The 10,250-nt window shown below is 40.3% G+C and overlaps 1 protein-coding gene across 12 annotated transcripts in view; it reads left to right on the forward strand.

Moving 5' to 3' along the window:
* TGFBR3 (transforming growth factor beta receptor 3) overlaps positions 1–10,250 on the forward strand; it is a 250,516-nt gene that overhangs the window by 17,216 nt on the left and 223,050 nt on the right. For all 12 annotated transcript variants that reach the window (XM_081818777.1, XM_081818779.1, XM_081818780.1 and 9 more), the window contains exon 2: positions 7,635–7,806. In XM_081818777.1, the coding sequence (XP_081674903.1) occupies positions 7,719–7,806 (88 nt within the window). In that variant the 5' untranslated portion in view covers positions 7,635–7,718. The remainder of the gene's footprint in view (positions 1–7,634; positions 7,807–10,250) is intronic.

Consider the following 10,250-nt stretch of genomic DNA (forward strand, 5'->3'; position numbering starts at 1 on the left):
GAGGCAGAGGGAGAAGCAGGCTCCCCGCGGAGCAGGGAGCCCGATGCGGGACTCGATCCCAGGACCCTGGGATCATGACCTGAGCCGAAGGCAGACGCTTAACCGACTGAGCCACCCAGGCATCCCCCAGTCTTTTTTTTTTTTAATTAAAGATTTTATTTTTAAATAATCTTTATACCCAATGTGGGGCTCAAACTTACAACCCCAGGATCAAGAGTCGCAAGTTCTACCAACTGAGCCAGACAGGAGCTCCTCTGCTTTAAGAGTCTCAATGGATCTTCCATGCACTCTGGGCTCCCTTCAGTCTGTTCTCTATAGGGTACTCAAGGAAATCTTTATTTTTTTTTTTAAAGATTTTATTTATTTATTCATGAGAGACAGAGAGAGAGAGAGAGAGAGGCAGAGGGAGAAGCAGGCGTCCCGCGGAGCAGGGAGCCCGATGTGGGACTCGATTCCAGGACCCTGGGATCATGACCTGAGCCGAAGGCAGACGCTTAACCATCTGAGCCACCCAGGCGCCCGGAAATCTTTATTTTTAATTTTTATTTTTTTCTAGTTATATTGAGATATAATTGACACAAAGCATTGTATAAGTTTAAGGTGTAAAACATAATGATATGTATGTATATATAGGAAAATGATCACCACAGTATAAGTTTACTTAATGTCCATCACCACACTTAGTTACAAATTTCTTTTCTTGTGATGAAAACTTTTAAGATTTACTCTCTTAGCAACTTTCAAATATACCATACAGTATTGTTAACATGTTGTCATCATGTTGTATATTATATTCCCAGGACTTAATTTATCTTATAATGATGTTGGTACCTTTGGACCACCTTCCCCCACTTCCCCTACCCCTTACCTCTGGCAACCACCAATCTGTTCTCTGTTCTGTGTTTTTTTTCTTTCTTTCTTTTTTTTTTTTTTAAGTTGACTCTACACCCAGTGTGGAGCCCAATGTGGGGTTTGAACTCAAGACCCTGAGATCAAGACCTGAGCTGAGATCAAGAGTCATATTCTTAACTGACTGAGCCACCCAGGTGCCCCTGTTCTGTTTCTATGAGTTTGGCTTAGATTCTACATACAAGTGAGCTCATACACTATTTGTCTTTCTCTGTTTGACTTATTTCACTTAGCATAATGCCCATGAGGTCCATCTATGTTGTTGCAAATGCAGGATTTCCTGTGTGTGTGTGTGTGTGTGTGTGGTCGAATAGTATTCCATTGTGCATATATACTGCATTTTCTTTATCCATTCATCTTTTGATGGATGCTTGGGTTGTTTCCAGGTCTTGGCTGGAACATAGGGGTACAGGTATCTCTTCAGCATAGTGATTTCATTTCCTTTGGATATATACCCAGAAGTGGAGTTGCTAGATCATATGGTAGTTCTATTTTTAATTTTTTGAGGACTCTCCATACTGTTTTCCATAGGGCCTATTTTTAAGTAAATTCTATGCCCAACATGGGGCTTGAACTCATGATCCTAAGATCAAGAGCCGCAGCTCTACCAAATGAGCTAGCCAGGTGCCCCTGTCCTGGGGAAATCTTAACCCAGTAGATCCCACCACTTACTTGCTTAAACCCTTTCTTGAGCCTTATTCCTCTCCTTTCCCTTTTGGATTTTCAGCCTTGCTCCCTCCAGCATCAGGGACCTGTAATAGTTCCTCTACCTGTAATGTCATCCCTCACCCTCCACTTATCCTTCAGTTTGTGGGTACTTTTTCTTTAGATCTCTTATCATAGTGTCTAATTACAAATTTGTGAATATTGGTTGGTTTATCCCACCAGCCCCTGAGGACAAAGAACATATCTCTTTGCTTGGCCATTATATTCCCATTGCCTGGCATGGAGTAAGCAATAACTAAAGACTTGCTGAAGAAAGACATGAAGCTCAGAAAATTAAATATCTTGCCTAATGTAACAAATGGTTTTACTTCTATCCGGAATATAAGCTCCACGAGGGCAAGATTTTTGGCTCCTTTTTTCACTGCCATATCCTTGGCATCTTCAACAGTGCCTGGTTTATAGTAGTAAATATTTGTTAAATGTTGTGTTTGAATGTGATTCCAAAGATTTTTAAAAAATTTTTTTATTTTTACTTTAATTTTTTTAAAAAAGATTTATTCATTTTAAAGAGAGTGAGGTGCGGGGAGGGAGAGAGAAACTTAAGCAGACTCCATGCTGAGTGTGGAGCCTGACGTGGAGCTCAATCTCATGACTCTGAGATCAGGACCAAGAGTCGATGCTTAACTGACTGCGCCACCCAGGTGACTGGATTCCAGAGATTTCTTCTCCAAACCCAGGACTTTTCCCTTTTTGCCAAATCTGTCTGAAAATGGGGATTTGGAATTACCAGTTTCTCTTTATAGTAGAAATCTGAGAGTTGCTGTTGTGATTCAGTAAGGTGGCTTTGCTTTTTCTGTGTACGGGTCTCAAAGGGCATCCAAATGTCATTAGACAAACAGCAGTATCTCTTCTACATCCTGTATACCCCTTTTTACAGGCTGCCAAGCTAGATATTGATGTCATCCATCCTGCCTCTTTTCTTAAATCCCCTGAATAACATGTTGAATGACCATCAGAACAATTCCTCTACCGGCTTTTATTTAACTGTTTTCAGACTTAACAGTATATTTCTCTCTCAAAAATTCACTTACGTGTCAGACCAGAGACATTTTAATGATCTGCTGAAAAATAATTTCATGTTTAAGGTACCAGAAACTCAGGTGTTATTTACCATTTGAGTTTAGGGAATGGTAATTTTTTTTTTTATTCCACTCAGTATATCTCTGTCTTGAAGATCTTCAAATTTGTTGAATATTTTCCTAAATAGTCCTAGTGTTAAGATATGACCATATACAAGTTTGTGCTTCATCTTGCCCTTTGCATTTTCAGAGAACTTGGAGTCCTACAGCATTATCAAGGATTCTTTATTTGTTAGAGTTGCCACTTACAGTCCTGAAGTCAAGTCACGGATTGTGATCAGTAATGATTTGTGTAGAGGGTATATGTCAACATGCAGGTCCCATTGTCTGACGGCAGCTCTGGCAGGCTTCTCTCTCTCGGAAAAACTGTTCTGTTATCAGAGATTGAGAATTGAGAGGGAGAAAATTGTTCCTTGTTTGTGGTGACAGATCTGGATCTAGGAGGTAGAGCCTGTCATGGGAAGACCTGGTTTCTAGTCTTAGCATTGCTGTATTACCCTGGGCAAGTGCTGGGCTTGGAGTTTGGGTTCCTCTTCATCAATGAAATCATGTTGATCTCTTCCAGCTTTAAAAGCTGTTACTTATCTCTAGCATGCCAATTCCTTTAATTGGGAAATTGATACACTCCAAGTTCATTGTAAATTCTGATCTTAAATAATCTCATGTATATAGCCATCTGTGTTAGACATGTAAGGGGAAGTTAGTAATTTCTCTTGCTGGCTTTTAGCCTATTGCCAGACATCATTTCACCACGTTTTTCCTCTAAGATAGAGAAAGTTATGCCTTTTTAAAAAAACATCCGGATCAACCCAGGGAATACTGTTCCCAACCAGTTCCTTTTGAACATTGGTTTAACCCATGATGGTTTTCATTTGGGGAGGGGTTTTTCAGCTAATCCCTCTCTTTACCTGTGCATACTATTGGATCACTAGAGAATGTGGGGCAGCACACTCCGTTTAATGGCCTCAGAAATAGACACAGAGGAGCTCTGAAATTAGAAGAATTCGTATCACATTTGTGTGTGTGTGTGTATATTTTATGTCCATTAAGCTCTCAGAAATTTTTTTTGCTCATTTGTAGACACTAAAAGTACTGATACCCTTTGAACGGAACACATTGCTTTGCAATGTGGACAAAATGACTGTTGCACAGTGAACCCCAAATTGTTCCTTCAAGATCACAGAGTACTTCATTTATATTTCTCAAGGAAGCATTTAGTTTATAAAGACCAAAGATACTCAGTGAGTTTAGAAACCCAGGGTGGGGAGTCCCTGCTCTTTGCAAATTGAGCATGATATAACCTTACGGAACAAAACAGGAGTTTGTATTTCCGATCTACAACTTTCTGGGAGCCTCGATCATCCAGCATTCTTCTAGTTGGGGAACACATCCCTAGGCTTACGTTAAGGTGCTGATGTGTACAAGTCTTAGCCAATATTGGAGTTCCACAGAATGGGAATGACATGCTTCCCTTTTTATTCTCCTCCGCCTTAGGATCCTGTCACCACATTGAGAAGATTAGACAAAAACTCTTTGCAGTTTATTTTCTTTTTGAACAAGTTACATTACGGAGGGACTTTTAAGCTAAAAGAAGAAAAGCTCCCTCTTTGTTAGAAGCAGCAATGTGTAGTTTCAACTTGTCTTGGACTTCCTCGGAGATGTTTTAAAATCCGGTATAAACTTGCTGTGGTTTGCCTTTGGGCATCAAACTGTTTAGCTTGGCTCTGTTATATCTGTAATTGCTGCATTTTAATAATTGCCCAATATTCTTGTCAGCAATTTGCAGTCTATATTTTTAATAGAAGCTTTTGCCTTTCTTTCCACAGGTTCATTCAGACCTGGGTTAAGCCCCTGGATTAATGCTCACAGTCCCACAGACCCTCTGCAGCTGTGGCCAGGGGGGGCATAAGCTCATTAAATATTCCCGCAAGCCTCGTGTGGGTTATAGTTTATGTGCTCCATAAAAATCCTCTGGGAAACCATCTTCTTCTGAGATCTCCTTACAGGGTTTTGCTTTATGAAAATTGCTCTTAGCATTTGCTGAAATAGCATATTCTTTTGGAGAGAGTTTTCCTTATCAATCCATTCAGGAAATTTAATTTTTTGGAGGGAAAAAACAGGATCAAATTATCTTTGCTGTCATTGACTTTTTTTTTTTTTAAGACTATTTATTAGAGAGAGAGAGAGCATGAGTGGGAGAAGGGGCAGATGGGGAGGGAGAGGGAGAGAGAATCTTTCATGCAGCCTGATGCGGGGCTCCATCTCACAACCCTGAGATCATGACCTGAGCTGACCGACTGAGGCACCCAGGTGCCCTGCTGTCGTTGACTTTTTAAGTTCACAGAGGAGACTTCCATTTCATTTGAGATGATGTGGAATTACGGTGACAGCAGTGTTGGACTTAAAGGGGTGATTGAAGTCAGTTTCATGCTTTCCAAAATTATCTACTTAGGCAGTTTTTGAGACAAGACCATTGTGTCACTAATGACTTGTGCCTCTACTTGACTGGTAATTTTGTTCTTTTAGTGATTCCACTCTTTAGCTTACCTCCTTTTTGTGTCTGTTGAAGTATTCATTTTTCAGTAAACAAAAGATTGAACTGATTTTATAGTAGCTAAGGATTACATAAATAAACATCCTAATTTTTCCATTTCATTGGTATAAATATACCTCAAAAGGAATGGACACGTAACATTTATTGATTGCTTATTATGTGTTCCCCACTATTCTAAGCTTTACACACACACGCACGCACGCACGCACACACGTGTGCATGCTAATGTAATCCTCACAATGGCCCATTTGATGGGTTCACGCATGCAGAATAATCCGCCCAGCATAACCCATTTGGTAGGTGGCAGAGTGGATTCATACCTAGGCAGGCTTTTAACTGCCATCGTAATCCATTTCTGTTCATACTAGGCTTTTAATCACTATCGTGCATCAAGATTGAACAACAGTACCTCCTGCACATGTAATAATTTAGTTTCAAGGCATATGTAAAAAATTCTTTTGGATGTTAGAACTTTATTGTTATTTCTGGATAGGTAATACTTGCAAAACCCCAATGGTAGAAAACTCAAATGGGAATCAGTGAAAAGGCTCCTGTGCTCCTACCACTGCCCCCCAGTCATCCTCTTTCCCTCGTTACAGGCAATTTTAAAAAAAATTTTTTTTAGAGAGGGAGGAGGGTCAGGGCAGAGGGAAAGGGAGAGAGAGAATCTTAAGCAGGCTCCATGCCCAGCGTGGAGCCCAACACAGGGCTCCGTGTCACAACCCTGAGATCACGACCTGAGCTGAAATCAGGAGTGAGACATTTAATAGACTGAGCCACCCAAGGCACCCCATGAAAAGAGGCATTTTATTTTATTTATTTATTTTTATTTTTTTTAAAGCTTTTTATTTATTTATTTGACAGAGGGAAACACAGCGAGAGAGGGAACACAAGCAGGGGGAGTGGGAGAGGGAGAAGCAGGCTTCCCGCGGAGCAGGGAACCCAATGCGGGGCTTGATCCCAGGACCCCGGGATCATGACCTGAGCCGAAGGCAGACGCTTAATGACTGAGCCACCCAGGCGCCCCTGAAAAGAGGCATTTTAAATATCTTTTCCTTAACACTTGATGCAGTGAACTAAGAACATTTAATTAGAAACTCATTTTGCGGGACGCCTGGGTGGCTCAGTCGGTTAAGCGTCTGCCTTCGGCTCAGGTCATATGATCCCAGGGTCCTGGGATCAAGTCCCGCATCAGGCTCCTTGCTCAGTGGGGAGCCTGCTTCTCCCTCTCCCTCTGCCTGCCGCTCCCTGCTGCTTGTGCTCTTTCTTTCTCTCTGTCAAATAAATAAATGAAATCTTAAAAAAAAAAAAAAACTTATTTTGCCATTGTTTTTTATATTTTTGCACTGCATTTACAAGTACCCAAACTGGCTTTGTCTCTGAAGGTAGCAAGCTGGTTCTGTGGATAGTGTTTCCTGGGTGCGGGTACGAAGGCTGCAGTTCCCGGCTATTTGAGATGGTTCCTGGAAACTCCATGATCTTGCCTTGTTCAGCACATAGATGAGACAGGGTCTTTGTGCTCTTAGCCAGTTGCTAGATACCTTCAATTCCTGATAAGAAGGAATCATGCCCTTACACAGAGCCTGGAACATAGTAGGTGCTCAATAAATGCTTATTGAATTGAACAATTTCTGTGGGTTGTGCCAGGCTCAGGGATATAGGGCTGGAAAATACATTCGGTGTGTCTAAATGAAGTAATCTTTAAGACCATAGGAGGGATATTCAAGTTAAACAAATCACCATTAAAACTTGTCATTCAAGGCTCTGGATAGTATAAGGTTAGAAGGTACCTCTGGATCCTCTGATCCAGTAACCAGAGTCTCAGATGGGGTTGAGAGACAGGGAAGACTTGTCTCCTGTTAAAATGTTGGCAAACAGTTGAAAAGAGAGCTTTCCTTTTCATGGTTCTTTATTTTTCACATTGATTCTAAATGTATTTTAATTTGATCCTTGGGATGACTCTGTCATTATAACATTAGACTGAGTCTCTGATCAGAGTTGTGTTTCCTTGTTGACACTAGGAAGTTCATGTGTCAAGCGTCATTGATTACTTTAGTGCCACAGCGTAACTGGTAATGTTCTATTATAGGTGCATCTTGATTTTCTTCTGTATTCCTAAAAATTTTATATAAAACCAAAGATTTAAAATGTTAAAACTAAGCATTTCTTTACAAAAGTATTTGCTTTAAAAATCTTTACTGGGTAATTAGCACCCCCACATCAGCTTACTGGAGTGCTGTCTAGGCATTCTTGTAAGATAAATAAACCTTACACTTTTTAGAAATTCTTCATTTCACTTTAATGTGTATTTTTGAAAAGCAGTTTCTGCATTAAGTTTTCTTCTTGAAATATGTTTATTTTTACAGGCGATTTGAAAATTGGGAAGGAGGACTTTTAAGGCTACTTCTGATTTGCCAACACTGTCTACAGTCTGAAGCTGAGGTGACTGAATGGGGCACACTTTTGGAGAAATAAAAATGCCTTCTCACTATGTGATGGCCTTGTTTGCACTGATGAGTTCCTGTGTGGCCACTACAGGTAAGTTGCTGAATATAGATTTCACGTTCATTATATTCTTTCAGATATATTTTTCTTCAGTCTCTTGTTTGGAAGAATTTCGAAAATGTGAGGTTTATGCAAATTCTGAGTATTGTGAGTATTTATGTTTTTCAGGGACCTAAAATATTTGACGACAAATTACATAGTATGTTTGCCTAGGTTGTATTTCACTAGACTGGTGCTAGACATTCTAGAGTCAGTGACACAGATGTCTAACTAAACCTCAGTGTTGAGATGTGTAGAGAACAAATAATGCTGATGTGTCATCCCACTTAATTTTGCTCCATGCATAGATTACATTTATTTTCTTGTCCTAAATAAGAATGTCAAGAAAGCTTTTTTTGTTTTTTATCATAAAATAAATAGATCTACTGAGAGGTGACACTCCTGGCACAGGATGCTTAGGAAGTGTTAATTTTGCCTATTTAGGTATTTTAATGTGTAATTTTATGAAAAGTACAGAGCTGTGCTTCCTGGAGGCCACCAGAGTATGAGATTGGAGATAAGAAGCGAAAGACTTGGTGAGAACATTGTTGCTTAAGTAGGAGTATCAGATCCCCCACAGCATCATCTTAGCATTCCCAGTCAGGGATACTTAACAAATTTGGAAGGTTAATTTGCTCTATTTTGTGGTAATTTGCTTTATGTCTGTTGTAGAATGAGCTACATGAAAGAATTTGTTGGACCAGTTCTGTAAACTGGCTGGTCTCAACAAGAAACACACCGACTTGAAAAATGATTAACCTCTTGGTTTTGGCTATTGAATTCACATACAAATGAGACGATAGTGATGATAATAATTGCCATTTATTGAGTGTGCACCACAACCCAGCACTGGGCTAAACAATTACAGAATCTAACAATGAATAAGGATATTCTTATTTCGTGAGCTCACTTAGTCACAGCTCTGAGGTAGGTAGGCTTATTTTTCCCGTTTGACAAATGATGAGAGGAGGTGATGTGCACACTGTCGTGTGGCTGGAAAGTGGAGGAGCCAGGGTTTACATCTGTGTTCTTCACCTCTGTGCTGTACTGAAGAAGCCAGTAAGAAGTGGTGAAGGCTGGGGCGCCTGAGTGGCTCAGTTGGTTAAGCGTCTGCCTTCGGCTTAGGTCATAATCCCAGGGTCCTGGGATTGAGTCCTGCATCAGGCTCCCTGCTCAACCGGGCGTCTTCCTCTCCCCCTCCATCTGCCTCTCCCCCAGCTCAGGCTCTCTCTCGCTCTCTCTCAAATAAATAAATAAAATATTAAAAAAAAAAAAAAGTAGTGAAGGCTGCAGTAAACTCAGACCAGGAGTCATTTGTAGGCACACAGGCTGAGTGCAAGTCAGTTTGCAGAACTTGGTTTATGAGGTTGCACAGCAGCATGTCCGCCCTCATTGCAAATATCTCGAGAGAAAGTTGGTAGTTTCTTTGTTTTGTTTTTTAAATGCCAGTGTGACTTTGAACTGCCCACTCTCTGTCAGCAGTTTCGTTTTGTCTCATGATTGAAGAGTTATTTGTCTCTTAGCCTGTGCATTAAAACTGATCTTAATTAAAATCTCATTGAAAAAGGATGCCTGGGTGGCTCAGTCAGTTAAGCGTCCGCCTTCAGCTCAGGTCATGATCCCAGGGTCCTGGGATCAAGCCCCGCATTGGGCTCTGCTCAGTGGGGAGCCTGCTTCTCCCTCTCCGTCTGTCTACCTTTCTGCCTACTTGTGATTTCTCTTTCTCTGTCAAATAAATAAATAAAATCTTTTAAAAAAACTCACTGAAAAGTTGTAGCAAAAAAAAGAGAGAGAGAAAGAGAAATGGCTTGATGGAAAATGCTATTTTGATGACAAGAGGTATTACCATACTTGGTGGGTTTGAGGCAGAATTTTCTGCTTTCGCTGATGCCTGGGACAGACTAAAAAACATAATTGAAGAAGGTACTTCATGGGAAAGTGGTGAATTTGATGGCTCTGTATAGCCTTGATGTATTAGATAGTGACTCAGTTTTGGTTAAGACCTTCCTTGCTCTTTCAAGCCATGGGTAAAATATTTTTTGAGTTGTATACATACTCAAAATTTTGCTGAGAATTATGGTAAAATTGAAGGTACAGTAGCATTACCAATTTTGTAGCAACCTGAGGGAAATGATTAATGGTAGAGGTAGAGATGCCTTTTTTTTAATGCTAAATTTTTATTGAAATACAGTGTGCAGAGATAAACATACACATGAAAATGTGTAGCTCAGTATATTTTCATGAACTAAATACATCTATGTGAACAGCATTTGAGATGCCTTTTTTTTTTTTTAAAGTAGGCTCCATGCTCATTGTGGAGCCCAATGTGGGGTTTGAACTCATGACCCTGAGATCAAGACCTGAGATGAGATCCATAATTGGACACTTAACCAACTGAGCCACCCAGGTGCCCAAGAGATTTCTTTTTTTTTTTTTTT

This window comes from Leptonychotes weddellii, chromosome 4 (assembly GCF_054177405.1).
Source record: "Leptonychotes weddellii isolate Sample4059 chromosome 4, ASM5417740v2, whole genome shotgun sequence".
In the NCBI taxonomy this organism is placed as follows: Eukaryota; Metazoa; Chordata; class Mammalia; order Carnivora; family Phocidae; genus Leptonychotes; species Leptonychotes weddellii.